General features: G+C 49.8%; 1 protein-coding gene across 4 annotated transcripts in view; it reads left to right on the forward strand.

Annotated features, from left to right (window-relative positions):
* The window catches only part of ABCF1 (ATP binding cassette subfamily F member 1), a 1170658-nt gene that overhangs the window by 377708 nt on the left and 776303 nt on the right, over nt 1-16647 (forward strand). For all 4 annotated transcript variants that reach the window (XM_069635350.1, XM_069635348.1, XM_069635351.1 and 1 more), the window contains one exon: nt 11216-11314. In XM_069635350.1, the coding sequence (XP_069491451.1) occupies nt 11216-11314 (99 nt within the window). The remainder of the gene's footprint in view (nt 1-11215; nt 11315-16647) is intronic.

Genomic DNA, 16647 nt, shown 5'->3' on the forward strand with positions numbered 1-16647 from the left:
GTTAAACCAATGTAAATGGGCAAAAGTCTTAAATGGGCTGAAGCACTTCTGGTAGGTAAGTAAGAAAAGTCTTGCACAATATTTTAGAAGTCTTTGAAGAAAAGAACAATCAATGTAGGGCCACAAGCTGTTTAGGCTTGTGAGTAGTAGAAGATGCAAGCACTCTACAACAAGAGGTAAGTTCTCTCAGACTTTACAGTACCTTCGTATTGAAGAAAAAGTGTAGCAGATGACTTCTGTTCCTGTGCAGATCTCTCTGTTCCTGGTCCTCAGTCGTTGGGACAGGAGGGAGGACTTCTGCACTGCAATGGGATGGTCCGGCAGTCTTCTCCAACAAGTGGCATTTCAGTGTTTCAGCTCCTCACGACTACCGCAAATAGCAACACTGCGGTTTCTGGCTGTTCAGATGGACTTTCCTTGCTTATGGGGGTCCTGCACTCTGTTGAGGTGGCTCAGGCTTGGTCAGTCCTGCTTCCTGGGAGTCCAGAGTATCTTCCTGGAGCTCTTGGCCAACTTAAAAGCAACACACACAATCTGCTGTTCCTCTCGCTGGCGTTTTGGTTTCCAGCAGCAACTCTGTGGAAATGCAACCAGCTCCAAGAAAATGTCCGGGTGGCTTACTTTGGAGTTAATTGTTCCCACCAACTCAAGGGGAGAAGTGGTCCTTGCAGGGGCTTCTGTTGATCTGAATTTGGAGTTTCTGCACAGCAGCAGGGCTTCACTGGGCAAACCAATGGACCAGGAGTTGCAGCAGGCGTCCTCTTCCAGTTCTTCTTTGGTTCCTTCGTCCAGTGGTCGACTCTGCTTTCCAAGCCAAAGGACTCGCCTTTTATTCAGTTCTCTCCCATTCATTCTAGCCTAGCTGTCAATCACACAGCAGCGTGGCTGTGCTTGCCGGACAGTCAACCGGCCAATCACTACGAGTGCATTTGGGTCTCCTAGGAGACTACTCATGGGGAGTTTCGGGCACCTCCCTCACTTCCTACCTACCCCAGACACGGGCTTCACTCATGAATCCCGCCAAAGGCAAAACGAACAAAGGGACCCAACCTGGTTTGTTGCGCAGAGTAAATCTCAAGAAGGACCTTTCCACAAAGAAATGGTGAAAAAAGACCGGGCCATTTTGACAAAAATGGCACCTTTGGGTGCTTTACTGCAGCTGCAAATGCAGCCCGCGGTAAATGCACACCACGGTAGTTAAAACGAAACCACTGCCACCAGCCATTCAGTGAGAAAAGGGTAACATAAAAATGTTAAATGAGAAGCTAGACCAAGGGGATACTAGGTAACCCCTCCAGCACCTTATGGTAAGATAGTGCGTGCTGGGTCTAGAAAGCTACAAATGTAAGTAAGGTCAATTTCACTTTACTGCTCTTGGAAACAGTAGTTTATCCCAGAGAAGGTATTCAAACCTTTGGGAAATCAGAAAGACTTCCCTGTGCCACTGCCCTGAAGGTGCTCTGTGACACAATGTAAAACATGATGCCTATGGAGTTTTAGACTCTTCAACCAAAAGAAAGTGTTAAAAAATCACATTAAAATACATGAGAGAGTGGGGAAAAGGGTCTCTCTCTCCAGGTTAAAAAAAAAAATCAAGTCAGCAAAGAAGCTGGGGGTCTCTAAGGTGGAGGGAATTAGCACATTTCTGATAAATTCTCCTCCAACACCGAAATAGGAGTTGCTGCCTGGCTGAACGAGTCTGGACTATCCTGGGGCACTCCCTGCCTTGAAGCTGCTTCAAGTGCCTGGACGAAACTAATTGACCCAGGGGAAGGAGGAGAGTAGCCCTGCAGGCCACCTAATCCTCAATTTACAGCATTGACCGTAAAGTGACTGTATATATTTTACATAGTAATTAAAAACAATGTGCATCACGCACAGAGCGGTACACAACGAAGGCGCCGAGTTCTCGAGACAAACTACGTCTACATCAACCAACAAGAACGCTCAGATCAAGCATTGACATCCGCCTGGAACCGAAACCCTACAACAGAAGAAAACTTGGAGGATCCTCCTTCTCTCACCAAGCCCCGAAAACCTGGAGCGACCTTCCAAAGTACATACGTAACACAAGAAACCACCTACTGTTCAAGAAACTACTGAAAACATGGCTGTTCACGTCATAACTGGAAAGACCAGCCACAGGGGCACGCACACAACTAAAACATCCAGGAACGTAAGAGAAACCCGGATCCACACCAAGCCATCGATGGGGGGGGGGAAACACTCAGGAAAATATCCCACAACATACTAAATGACTAACTGGTAGACAGCTGCAATACGACCAAAAACCATATGCATAGCAAGACAAAGACAGAAACATTAGGACGAATCATCAAGAGGACCATGACCTTAAACTATAGCCATTCCCAACAGATCTAAGGAGAACAGACAGAGAGGGAAAGGAAGCACTACACCATCAGCCCCAATCCAGTGGGTGAGCAACAGAATGTTTCATCATTACACACTGTCCACCTACTACACAGCTGGAAGCACAATGCCCATCACACAAAAACTACAACTAAACAACATCCCCAAGGATGTTCACCCCACAGAAACCAAGAACCAACTGAAGGACAGTCATGACAGGAGGAAACGAACGACTGAATACACTGGCTCACCTAGACGGAAGCACTAGAACACCACATCAACACCACCCCGACCCTTAACCATTCAAAACCTCAACTGACCAGTATCACACTAGGTAATAAGAGAATAGAGATATTACCAACCCAGTCCCACACCCTACCTATCAATCCAAACAATAATCAATATGATTCAGTGGGATCAGCGCAGCACCAACAAAGTGAGTCGGCCCATGAGGAACCAACATCAACCCAACCCACAGGGATACAACTCTAACGGAATCAGAAGTACCTGAATCAGGACACAGACCCCACTAACTCTGCCCTCAATCTTCTGCATACTTAAACCACACAAAGCCACACAACCATCTCTCTCCCAGCAATCCACACGCACTTTACCACACCTCATCAACAACACATAAACATCACCTACAGCACTCGAGGTCTCGCCCGATCCGATTCTAGCACCAAAGCCCAGTACTCGGTTTATACCGAGCTGAAGCTGCCACCAGCACATCACTTCTTCCACTCTCCTGCTCCCCTCCTCCCGACTAACCCACCCCGTCCTTCCTGTTTACAGATCCGCCAGAGCGCCTGGGGACCAATTCCGTTGGTGACGGTGCGCTATATAAGTACCTTTAACATAACATAGTGTATGTTTAAGTAGTATTATTACTGTTTTCCATTATTCACTTGTTTGGTCTGGGCCTAATACATTGTGTATTTTTGATAAACTACTATCTAAAGATGATTCTTGTTGCCCTAATGTGTGTGCTCATCCAAGACCTCAGATCACCTCCACTACTCCTGAGACTTAGCCTTCGCTGCTCTCCACGCTAACTTGAATTGTCCTGGCTAACTTTGCAGAAGTGTTCCCGGTCTCACTAACAAGGGTGGCTTCCTAAACATCTGTTCACCAGAGCAGAGTTTAGAAATCCATTTTAACACTCCACTACAGACGTAGTACAAGTTGCACAATATGTACTAGTGCGCTGTTTGTCAGCATTTTGTTTTTGATTGGGTATTGTGTTATCGGGAAGAGGTTCATATGTTATATTATGCGCTATTTGTGTAGCGCCTGATGCTTTCGATGCGCTGTGAGGATGAACGTCCTTTGGAAGACCGTAGTCTGTGTTGAAAAATAATGAAAGGAGTGGTAAAATGAGTGTGTGCATTTATTGCTAAATTCGAAGGAAGGTAGTGGATGGCTTGGTCTCAAACAGCAGCCTATATTGCAAAGGCGCAGGGATTGGGTGCTGTGCCAAGCTGTGAACAGATGGATCTAATTTTGTGCGGTACTCTGGTGTATTCTATGGGTCGTAGCGATGTTAAAGGTATTAGTCAAATAGCATACATTTTGATGTGAGGCTATGCTAACAGCTGGACCACATTTTTTTTTTCGTGGCGCTCCGCTATATTCTGTGAGTGAAATGTGTGCAGTGAAATATCAGAGGTGAGGCAAAATGTAAGTGGCGATACTCAAAAGTGTGAACCTAATCTGGGAGCACTCGGGAGGCAAAAGAAAGTGAAGCAAAACATAGAAGTGGCGAGATTCAAAATAGCAGATCCCCCATTTGGTACACTGTGGGAAGCAAAATGCAAGTGTGGCCAAATACAAAATACAAACCGTGGCGTGATACAAAATAGGTGTAACATACCTGAATGTAGCTCTAGATGGAGAGCGTGGCGCCTGGCAGGCAAACTGGGAGGGAAGGTGACCTTAATCTGTGCCCTTCACTGGCTGCCCTGGGAGGGCCAGAGATGAGTGCTGTTCAGGTCACGTGGTGCCCAGCAGCACCAATCGGGCCCTACAGAGGGTGGGCTGGCAGCAGGGGTTCATTTTGGGTTTTTTCTTTTTAAGTTAAGGGAAATAAATGTGGTTAGGGGTGGGGGAGCTAGGGAACATTTGTAGGCCTAAGGCCTTCAATTACCTGGGTATTGGTAGTGGGGAGTGTTGTCCTCGAAGCAGCGAGAAGTAAGTGGGCTTCCCCCCCTTAGCTTCCCTATTTTGCTTGGTGCTACTGCTCAGGGTTATGTGATCCATAGCAGCACCAGTCTGGTCTAGGGAGGGCGGGCTGGAGGAGGGTCAAGGGAGGGTTTTTAGGTGTTTCTTTTCTTAAGGTAGATAAAGGAAGTTGGTAGGGGTGGGGCTGGGTCTGGTGCTGGGGAATGTGTTTGGGCCTAATGCCTTCACTTACCTTGCGACGGGGTGGGTGGGGGGGTTCTCGTCCGGCATAATATTTGCTATAGTAGAATGCTTCCTTGGTAGTTATTTTCTTCCAACCAAAGAGTGAGTGCCAATGAACTGATAGGCTTTGCAGACATGTATCAACTGGTGTTTGGTACCCACGGGAGAAGTGTGGGGGTTGGGAGACAGTTTGTGTTTGTCATAGTGCAATGCTTGCTGCAGAAAGATCATACTCCTACGTCCCGTCCCCTTTCCTCCATACTTATGGGACATTCCGTCCTGTGGGACGGGACCAGAGCACTTTTGTAAAAAGCATCAATATTTTAAAAAAAGTCCCTCTTTTTATGCGGAATACTGCACATGGCCGTAACCCTGCCCTCCTAAGCTCTGCCCAGCGCATTGCCCATCAGTCCTTTTCTCTGTGCGGTCGGGACTGGACGCACTTGCATCTTTTTGGAAGATTTTTTCCTTGCAGTGTCCTTCTCTCCTTCTCCGGTTTGGCGGTCGCAAAGTAGTCCGTTTATGCTGGTTCATTTAGAATTTTCTTCTTGCAAGCGACACTTCGCTAGGGCGGTTCCCCATCCTCTTCGCTTAGTGTTTGAGTCCGGATCATTGGTGGGAATGTTTTTACTGCGATTCCCTCTCGGTCCGGGCACTTCAACATCTTCTGGAACGGTGGGAGGTGTTTCAGCACATTCCTCCTCATTTTCAGAGTTTCATCGAGGAGAAGAAAAAACGCCTGGTAAGTTATTTAGTTTTTAGGGCACCCTGACTGGGGCACTCCTTCCCGGGGTCTTCCCGGTCCGGGAAAGGCTTCATAAGCTCTATTACCGGGGTTCCCCCCTGAGGTACCTTCCAGGCCTAAAAAAGATATCAGAGTTTTCTCCGAGGGCTTCCGTAAAGGGCCTACCAACACCAGATCACAATCCGAAGCCCCTCATGTGGGTACCAATCGTTGGCCCAGTTCTACTGAGGCGGTGGGTACCAGAGCTTGCTTCGAGGTCTCCTTGTCTGGAGCTTCCCATACAGACAACGGGGCTCGCTCTGAGGCCTCTTTAGAGGCTTTCTGTACCAAACCAAGGTTCGAGGCCCCTCTTGAGGGAGCCATTACCAGACTCTGTTCCTTCCGAGTTTCCTCTTTCTGAGGCTAAGGTGACCGACAGAACTGAGAAACCTGCCAAGGTCTTGTCTGTGGGGTGAATTCCTCAACATTCCTGTCTTTGCAGTGATACCGGTTCTGTTGAGGGGGCACAGATTGAGGTCGCTGACCATAATTCCTCTGTTACTGGCTCTGCCGAGGTTCCTCTTCTAGAGGCTAATTTGGCTAATAGTATGTCTGAGAAACACAGTACCGGCTCGGCCGAGGTTCCTTGTGTCAAGGCTAAAGTCAAGGCCCCTGACCCGTCTGTGCAGATCCCTGTCTCACTCATACATGTGACGCAGCTTTCCTCAGATGCTGACAAAATGGCGCCCGTTCCCGTGTGAACTACGGCAGCCATTTTGGATTCCTCCCTTACACCTACGCCATCGGCGTCGGGTGCTGGAGCGTGTTATCAGGTGAACATCGACTTCCTGGTGCGAATCCTTTTCGTTCAGTTTATGACTGGAATGTTCGGATGCCATTAACGCACGCAGTCTCGCTGCCTGCTACATCTGCCCCTTTGACCTATGTTGATCCGATTGGAGGAAGCCCTTGTTGGCAGCCCTCTCCCTTATGGCCTTGGAATTACTCCTCTGAGTGGCCTCTCCCACGCCAATGTCCAAACCTTCGGCGGAGGATGCCTTTTTCGGAAAATTTCAGAGGCTCTTGCACTCTGATCCCATGAAGGAGTACTTAAGAGGTCTTTTTGGTAAATCTGCCCTCCAGCGCCTGCTCCTCTGCCGACGGTTCCAGCTGTCTCACTGGTTGTCCCGGCAGCTGTTCCACCTCTACCGATTGGCCCACCTCCAGCCCTTCCGCCCTGCCTCCCTTGTCCCCAATAGACTAGTCTTCGGCAGAGCCAGATGTGACGCAGGTCGATCCAGACGTGTCAGATGACACGCAGGGAATCAGGATAGCGAGGACCAACCCCGCTCTGTTAGAGCGTTCCATGACTGGGTTCTGGACATCTCTTCTCGATGTACCAGTACCTGAATCACCTGCAGTGCTTTCTGGGTGTTCACCTCGTCTCCCCAGGAGCGTACCGGCTTGTTCCTTCAGAGGGACATTTTGGCCGAGGTCCGCAAGGTCTGGGATAAACCACACTCTGGACTTCATGTTAACAAGTGGATTGACGCTCGTAATAGGCTTCACACTTCGGAAGAGGTAGCCTTAGCATCTTGCCCGCTCCCTTCCTCCACGGTGGTGGCGGCTGCCACTTAACATCCAGACTGGCTCCCGCGTCTTGTACAGCGGCAGCCCAGGTTCTGGCCAAGGAGGACAAAGTTGCTTGACTCCTTGGGGAGAAAGATCTTCGCTAATTCGGCCCTGCAGTTGCGCCAGGCGAACGCAGAGCTCATCTTAGCGGCGGCAAATATGAAAATGTGGAAAGGTCTATCTGAATTTGAGGAGAAAATCCAGCGGACAAGCTGGATGATTTTAAGGGTGGCTTGTCGGATGCCAGAGTTCTGGCACAGGATAAGCTTGAGGCCACGGCTTATGTTGACACCTCGGCTCGGGGCCTCATGGTTGGCGTTGACACCTCGTCAGGCTTGGATTCATACAACAAAGTTCTCTAAGGAAGTCCAGGATAAGGTTCTGGAACTGCCTTTTGACGGCCAACGGATATGGAGTTGACTAAGACTAAAGACCGCACTCAAACAGCCACGTCCCTGTACGTGTTGGTGAAGCTCAAAGAATGTCATCTCAGCCTGGTCCTCCTCTGGTTTTCGAGGGTTTCTGGATCGGAGGGCACGCAGGTTCGATCCTCCATCTGGGAACTCTCGTCGGAAACAGGAGCAAGGCTGAATTTCCGCTCAGTCCTCTGCCTCCTCTTCAGGATCAAGTGGGGTCTCGCCGAGTAGTCTGCTAAATTATGTTTTCCGACGCTCGCACGAGACCCCGGTGGGAGGGCGCATTGCGTCTCACTGGGAGATGTGGCAGACCATAACCGAGTATCAGTGGGTCTTCTCCATTGCTCGGGTGGGCTTCCGCTTGCACCTTCCCCCTACCCCACCCATCAATCCTCCCCTTCCAGCAGTCGGGGATGCCCTACCTCAGAGCCGTAATCCAGAAGCTTCTGGATCTCAAGGCAGTGGAACCAGTTACCCTGGGGGAGCGAGGGGAGGGCTTCTACTCCGGTCTGTTTACGGTGCCCAAACCCAGCCAGGCTGGCCTGCGCACCATCTTAGACATTTCCCAGTTCAACCTTTCTCTTGCCCCAGGAGTAATTCAACATAATTGTGCCCGGTCAGATAAAGTCCTCTACAGGAGGACGATTGGCTCAGTGTGGTGGACCTTCAGGATGCGTATATGCATATCCTCATTTGGAGTCCGTATCGGAAATACCTGCAGTTTTCCATGGGGAGGAGCATTTCCAGTTTCGTGTGCTCCCGTTTGGTCTCAGCTCGTCTTTACGAAGATAATGTCTGTCATTGCAGCTTTTCTTCGGCTAAAGGGTATCCATGTGTTTCTGTATTTGGACGACTTGCTGCTGCACAGTCCTTGTCCACTGATAGGCTCGAGCAACCTTTAGTTCTTCCTCCAGCTCCTGTTCCACCTTGGGCTGTTGGTGAACTGGCGGAAATCCTCCATGACAGTCTCTCAGGACTTGATTTTTCTGGGTTTTCGTTGGAACACGATCAATTGCAGAGTGCACCTGATTGGGGACAGAATGGCGGATCTGTTTGCCCCGTGTCAGGTGTTTATGCAGTTGGAGAGCATGTCGGCCTGGTGTTTCCAGAGGCTTCCAGGCCTCATGGTTTTGTGTGTGCTGGCTCTTCCTCTTGCTCGTCTCAAGATGAGGCGGACGGAGATGGCTCTTCGGAGCTCCTGGCTTCAAGCAGGGGATCCAGATTCCAAAATGATTCTGGTTCCACCTTTCATGAGGAAGGACCTCTTTTGATGGTCGTCTCTCAGCAATCTGTCGGTGGGTGCTCCTTTGCAGGACCCTTGCCCACTATTGACTGTCACAACGGATTCCTCCCTTCTGGGTTGCGGTGCGACGTTGGATCATCTCCAGGTTTTCGATCTTCGGTCGCCACAGGACAGACAGCTTCATATAAATTATATGGAGCTCCTGGCGATATTCCTGGTGCTGAAAGCGTTAAAACCAAACATTGTCAACAAGGTGGTCCGTGTCCGCACAGACAATGCAGTGTCCATGTTCTATATCAACAAGCAGGGGGATACCAGGTCTCCTCCTCTTGTGGATCTTGCCATTCAGATTTGGGAATGGGCCATTCAGCATGGTATCTGGCTGGTAGCAGTACACATCCCGGGCCAGCTGAATGTCATTGCAGATGCTCTCAGCCGACGAGCAGTGGTCTGCTGCGAGTGGGAACTGAACACAGAGATCATCTTTGATATTTTTCGCTGTTGGGGCACTCCAGAAGTGGACCTCTTTGTGACATCGACAAACCGGAAGCTTCCTTTGTATGCCTCCAGGAACGGGCTCGGAGCCTCCCCTCTGGGAGATGCTCTCGAAATTCCATGGCACAACATGAGGGCCTACGCTTTTCCATCCCTTCCTCTGATCCATCGGGCGCTTTGCAAGCTAAGGAACACAGTGAATTGCTCTCTCCTGTTCATATCCCCTTGGTGTCTGGCCAGGTTTTGGTTTTCGGAGCTTCAGCATCTATCCGTGTCCGCCGCTCAAGCTTCCACTGGTCCCCGATCTGCTTCACCAGAGCGATCAGCAGTTGTGGCACCCCTCCCCACAATCGTTCAGTTCGGCGGCCTGGTGCCCGAGTTCAGATTTTTAGAGCGTTTCAATTTGTCAGCGGATAACATGTGCATTATTCAGGCAGCCAGGAATCCTTCGACAAGGTCTCAGTATAGGAGTAAATGGTTACGGTTCTGCCACTGGTGTTTAGCTAGGCAGCTGGACCCCAGGGAGGCTACTATCAACATAGTCCTGTCTTTTGTCTCCCATCTGGCAGAATCGGGCATTCATGTCTTGTCTTGCAGGACTTATTTGTTGGATGTCGCCGCTTACCTGTCCACTGACCAGTGCTCTTTTTCAATGACGAATCCAGTCATTAAAAGACAACTTTTGCGTGCCTATTACATCTTTACCCCCATATTCCAACCTGCATCCAAGGTAGGATCTGAATGTAGTCCTTACGGCCTTGTCGTAAGCCTTTTGAGCTCATGGCTAGTGTCGATTTTAAGTACCTTTCGTGGAAAGTATTCTTTTTGATTGCTGTGACTTCAGCAAGGTGTGTAAGTTAGCTTCAGGCCTTGTCGGTAGAGCATCCATTCCTTACTTTTCATAAAGATAAGGTTGTCCTGCGTACTAATCTCTCCTTTCTTCCGAAGGTGGTCTCCGATTTTCATTTGATCAATTTAATTGCCTGTATTCTTCCCAGACCCGGTTTCAGAGGCTTACAGGGTTCTGCTATGCCTGGACGTTAGAAGAGCCCTTAAGTTCTATCTGGACAGAACATCGGAGCTTGGGAACTCTGCCGCTTTTTGTGACCTTTGGAAATCTGCAGGGAAAGCCGGCCTCGAAAGCAACCATCTTCTGATGGATCGCGGCCTGTATTTGAGGCGTATACCATTCAGGGTCTTCGGCCCCAAAGGAAATTCATGTACATCTAGTGGGGAGCAAGGCGGCTGCCGTTGCCTTCCAAAAATATGTTCCCTGGGAGACCATCGCGAAAGCGGCTACGTGGGCCTCCCCATCGGCTTTTGTAAGCATATTTGTCTGGACCTGAGCTCCAGATCGGATGCTCAGTTTGGCCTGGCTGTTAAAGAACCTTTTCCAGTAAGGGGTTTTCCATCCACCCACAGTTCCTGTAAGGAGTGCTTGGGAATCTCCCATAAGTATGGAGGAAAGGGGACAGGATGTAGGAGTATAACCAGTTTACTCACCGTAGTGACCACCTTACTCGTAGTCCATAGTCCCCTTTCCTCCATACGCCCGCCTGCCGTCCCCTCTAATAAGGTTCCTCTATTATTGCTTAAAGGTCTCAGACCTGGCGATAGAAAAGGACTGATGGGCGATGCACTGGGCGGAGCCAAGGAGGGCAGAGTTATGGCCACGTGCGGTACCCCGCGTGAAAGAGGACACATTTTTGAAAAATGTTGATGCTTTTTACAAAAGTGCTCCGGTCCCGTTCCACAGGACGGAATGTCCCAAAAGTATGGAAGAAAGGGGACTATGGACTAGGAGTAAGGTAGTCACTACGGTGAGTAACTTAATTATTCACTAAATGAAGTAGCTGGAGGCAAATGTCATAAAAAGAGAAACTGGTTCTGCTGCATTGTAATCTCTCATAACTCATGTTCTCTGTAATTCAGAATAAATATGTTCCATCGGACGAGGACGAAGACGAGGATGTGGACATGGATGAAGATGACGAGGATGGGGAAACGAAAAAGTCAAAGTCTGGAGACCTGGTGAGAGGATGGATCGTGTGCACTGTGGGAGGTTTGCCGGGAGGGGGGGGGTGGGGATTGGCTCACTGCCAGGATGCAGGTTTATCAGTCTGGTGTGCACTGTGGGAGGTTGGTCAGGAGGGATTGGCTCACTGCTTGAGATGCAGGTTTTATCAGTCTGGTGAGACGGTGGATAGTGTGCACTGTGGGAGGTTGGTCAGGAGGGATTGGCTCACTGGTAGAGATGCAGGTTTTATCAGTCTGGTGTGCACTATGGGAGGTTGGTCAGGAGGGATTGGCTCACTGCTAGAGTTGCAGGTTTTATCAGTCTGGTGTGCACTGTGGAAGGTTGGTCAGGGGGATTGGCTCACTGCCAGGATGCAGGTTGTCTGAATCTGGTGATCTGGTGAGGATGGATAGTGTGCACTGTAGGAGGTTGGTAGGAGGGATTGGCTCACTGCTAGGTATGCAGGTTTTCTCAGTCTGCTGGCAGTTCCCAGTAGTGTAAGGACGCTGTGCTGTACTGTGCCGTACTGTGGGAAGGATGCCTTCAAAGTCACACTTTTTGCTGTGGTTGAATAGTTCAGATATCCGTTGTTTCAGCAAAGGCACAGTTGGGCTTCACCCAGAGCCTATGATAGGTGTCAGTTCTGCAAAAACTGTTTCAGGATTACAAGCTAAAGGACCTGTAGAAAGGTAGAAAGACCACATTTATAGGAATGTGCCAGCATTTGGACTGGCACAGAGCTTCTTGAGGGGTGGGGGGGCTAGTGTCCTACAGTCGGGCCAAAGCCAGACTGTTCTAACTTCATTTGATTGCAAGGAGCTCAGAAAGCAGAATCTGAGGGAGTTGGCACCACATTGTTTATGGAGCTTTGAGTACTGTTTTTCCTCCTAAACCAAAACTGGATGAATTGGGAACCTCCATCATGGCACTCGATGGGACGAGGATTGCACTGATTCTGGTCTGTGCCATCTTCAGAGACCAGGAAGTGCAATGATTGTAGAGTCAAAAGAGTGTCTGCATGGCAGCATAAGTGGGGCCTGCCTGCTCTTTGATGTTGGTGGCGTTGATAGCAGGTGTCTCTGGAGCACTGTAACAAGTAAAAACAAAATGGTTTCCTTTTAGACTATGGTTCAGGCATTTCAAATGGATTGTACCCTCCACGTATTCCTCATCTTTCTTCCCTTCAAGCTTTAGCTGCTTCGGAATTGAAAATTCGTCAGATGGTCTTGTGCATCGATGCGGTCGACTTGATGTCCCTCGAGGGCTTACATCTCTGGGTCGACGTCCTTTTTGGTATATATAGCACACACAGCACCTGTTGACTTCACTCCCGTTAGACTTCATTAGCCAACGCTTTGAGAAATACGGCATGCTTCGTTTTTTAAAATTAAAACTGTAATATCGATATTGACGGCCTCATCATCGACACCGCCAACCCCGAAGACCGGGTTCAAAAAATGTCACGAGTGCAGTGCCAAAATGTCACTCATGGCCCCTCATCGGGTGTGTCTTTGATGCCTTGGCATGGAGCACAGGACGGCGGACTGTGGGTCCTGTCAGTCCATGACCGGTAGGGCTCTGAAAGAGCATAATCGGAAATTAAAGGCGGGTAGGCCCCCAACTAAATCCCCCTCCACCACACCGTCAAAGAAACAATCATCCAATTAGTCAAGGCGACTCTCCTCAAAGGAAAATATTGAAAAAGCAGTCGCGCTCTAGGAGTGGGTCTCACCATTCCTAGTCTTGTTCCGAGAAGGTGAAGAAAAGGCGCTATAGGTTGCCTTCAACTCCTCTGATTCTTCTCCAGAGAGAAGTATAGCCTGTCCAACAAAATCTTCGACTCCTGCTCAATAAACAATTTGAGGTGGAGGCCCTCCCCCCACCCCCCCTAAAGAAAAGGTAGAAAGACATGCTCCTGTTGCTCTGTATAAAGCTGGCAAGGAAAGGGTTAAGGAGAAATCCTGCATGCCCTCGAGCTCGGGATGCAAACCGGAGGACCATTGAGAACCTTTCAGGTCTCGACTCTGCGAAAAAACATCAACTCCATCGAGGTTCAGGTCCTTTGAGGGCTCAGGCAGTGCATAAGTCAAAGAAATTGGTGCCATCAATGTCAGTCATTGTGGAGTTGAAGCCATCCACGCCTTCCATGTCCAAACCGTCAAAACAATCGGCTTAGAAATCCCCGCCTCTGGGCTCAAAGCCATCTTTGCCCTTATGCACTAAAGAGGAACAATCCTATAGACTCTTGCCTAGAAAGGATCTCTTCAAAGCCTTATCCTCTGAGAGCACGAGCCATCAGACCAAGACACCCCACCTTTTGATTTGGAGTTTGGCACTCCCAATGTCCCTGAAGTCCTTATTTCAGAAGAATCTAGGTTGAGACTTGTAGGAAAACCTTCAGTCTGCAAGTGGTATTGACACCTCTCCAGAACTTGAGTTTGGCAGACCATGTAGATGCCTCGTACAGGCAACTTATGACCAGAGTCATTGATTTTCTGGGATGGGCAGACCTGCTTCTCCATTCGAGCAAGACGACCTGACAGACATTCTTGACAAAGTTCAACAGAAGGATCCTGTAACTCCATTTCATGTCACCCTCCAAAGAAAGGGTTGAGGCGAATTGGGAGGCTCCTGAGTCAAGTCCTGCGGTAAATCAGAATCTCACCAAAAAAGTACAGGCCTTTCAGTATCGACCCTGACTACTTGTCGAAGCACCCTACAACAGAAAGCCTGGCAGTTCACGCAGCAATTGTCATGAACCACCGGACGCGTCCCTTCTGGACTTCGTGGTCCCTGACCCATAGGGGACTGAACTCAGCAGTACTCCCAAAATGGCCGCTGAACGTGAAACGCTGTTTGCCAGTCTCCGCGTTGTACGCGCTGCGTTCTACAAAGCAGACACGCCCCTGCGGCCTTCGCCTCTCAACGCTACCGCTTGCAATAGTCAGACGTGTGCTGCCGTAGTTCGTACAGCGATTTCCACTGATTCCCGGTCCCCTAATTTCCCTCCTCCTTCATACTCCCCTTTTTGTCCTCACCTTGCATTCCTGGATTTCCTTCGCACTTGCCTTCCGAGTGCGCTCCTCGCCATTTCCTGGACTTTTTTTCCAGGACATCTGAACGCACCCTGCAGACGGGACACGAACCGCACGCTGGAACCAGAGGACCCACGCACAGGGTTATACAAGACCCGAACGGTGTGAAAGAAGACTTCATCGAAGAACTGGAACAAACAACACAGACAGGTGAGAAGGGGGGAAATCTGTGACAGCTATGTCTACATCCAAACAGGCTGCATACCCGACCATCCCACCTGACTGGGACGATAAGCGTTTGACACTTGAGCAAGGAAGGTGTTTTCTGCCAGGAGCATGGCTCTTAAGTCTGCAAATGGCACTTGGGCCTTAGCGAAATGTACGATCACCCTGTGGGACTGCATAGCTATGGGGGCTGATCATATTCCCAAAGAGGAAGAAAGAGATGGCTTCCTGAATTTTGTAAGAGATGGAAAGGAAGCTATGTGTGAGTCTTTACAATCCGGACTGGACTCTGCTGATAGCATCAGAAGAGCCATGTTGGTGAGCACTGATGCACAGGTTTGCGTGGTTGAGAAAGTCGAGATTTACAGCAGACGTGCAGTCTAGACTCAACAGGCTCTTTGACATGACAGCACTCACCTGTTTGGCAGCAAGGCTGATGAAAGCCTGGAGAAGCTGCAGACTTCTGGCAGGCAAATCCCTTGGTGCTGCTATCAGACAGCCACAACCATATGACCCCAGCGGATAATCTTGAGGGGTAGGTCCTTTCTCTTCTACTCCTCAGTTGGAAGGGCGAGAGGACTGACTAGTCAAAGGGGCCAAAGAAGATTCCCTTGTGGTGGATGAGGGAGGGGTGCCAAGTCCGCCCAAGCAATGGCTACTTTACCTTCAGCTGCTGCTTCAGCTGCCTGCAAACCTCTGAGGCCTTCACCCACAAGACTCCGGGTGGGAGGCAGACTCTCTCAGCATCGGCAAGAATGGCGGGATGTTACTTCAGATGTGTGGGTGTTGGAAACAGTAGCCCAGGCCTCCCCATTTTAAAAAAGCCCTTGGGACCATCCAACTTTCACTTGTTGAAAGTTCTGGATCCGTTCCTTGTGCAGTACATTTTGAGCCTGCTAGAGAAAGGTGCTATATACCCAGTACCTGTAACTGAGAGGATGTTACTCTCCTCTATCATGGGGTCTGGCATGGATTCACATGCTCATGAATATTCCCAGTCGTCAGGCTGGGAATACTCAGTAAAAGAAAAAAATGTTTCAGTTTCGTTTCTAAACTGTCTTTCTCCTATAAACCAATCACTGAGCTCTGGGTCATACTGCCCCCAGCCAATGTGTGCCGTCTACCTAAGCCCCTCCTCTGGCAGCCATATTCAGATTTGTACTGCACGTTCAAGTGGTGGGAGGCCTCGTGCTTTGCTCTTTGAGCTTTTTGCTGCGTTTTTCTCTTTTTGAGAGTTACTCTATTTTTCGGTCAATCGAGCCCGTGTGCTCCATCTTTCATCCTTCTGACTGACAGGGGATCAGTTTTTCTGACTTTTCAGCTCCCCTCAAGGGCTGTTTTTCATAGTGTTCTTCTTGGATGCTCCCAGAAGATTATGCTGGCCTACACCACGTGGATCATGTTGGACGAGGACGACAGCCCGTCTCTCCAAGCTGGGCTCTGACTGTGGTTTGCGGAATGTGTACATGGATGACAAACATTCCCAGTGTCTGTATTGCCTGCACCCGACACATAAGGAGGAAGATTGTGTGTTTTGCTCTGGCTTCTCAAAGCAAACGTTGAGGGATCGACATCAACGGTTGGAAGCTTGGCTGCAGGCCAAGGCCTCAGGCACTGGGCGGTACCCCCGGGCATGCCTCTCGCGAATCCGGGAAAGCTGAGTGGGCTTCTAAGTCCTTTGAGGGCGCCCCAACACAAGGCCAAGCACCGTGAGTCCACTTCCGTCAGGGTCTGCGCTGCTGCTGGTCCTGCGACGGTGAGGGAGCCATCGTTATCCCCATCGGCATCAGCATTGGTCTCCAGCCACCACTCTGGATTGTCCAAGAGGAAGTCAGCTACCCCGAGAAGCTGAGAGGGAAGCCGGAGAAGGCCAAGCAGGACAAGGTGTCCGACACGGGCAGGAAGGAGAAAGCCAAACCAGACAAGGGACCCAGCCTTTCCGTGAAGGACAAGTTCACCAGGCAAAATCGACACCCTCCCTCGAGGTGGTGGTGGCGTTGCTTTTGAAGGCCATAGGGCGGACCCGCAGGGTGCCCCGGCGATGGCAAGGGTGTCCCTCCCCTTACTGGAGGGAGGCTTCAAATAAG

The sequence above is a fragment of the Ambystoma mexicanum genome, chromosome 13 (genome assembly GCF_040938575.1).
Source record: "Ambystoma mexicanum isolate Mex_15411 chromosome 13, UKY_AmexF1_1, whole genome shotgun sequence".
In the NCBI taxonomy this organism is placed as follows: Eukaryota; Metazoa; Chordata; class Amphibia; order Caudata; family Ambystomatidae; genus Ambystoma; species Ambystoma mexicanum.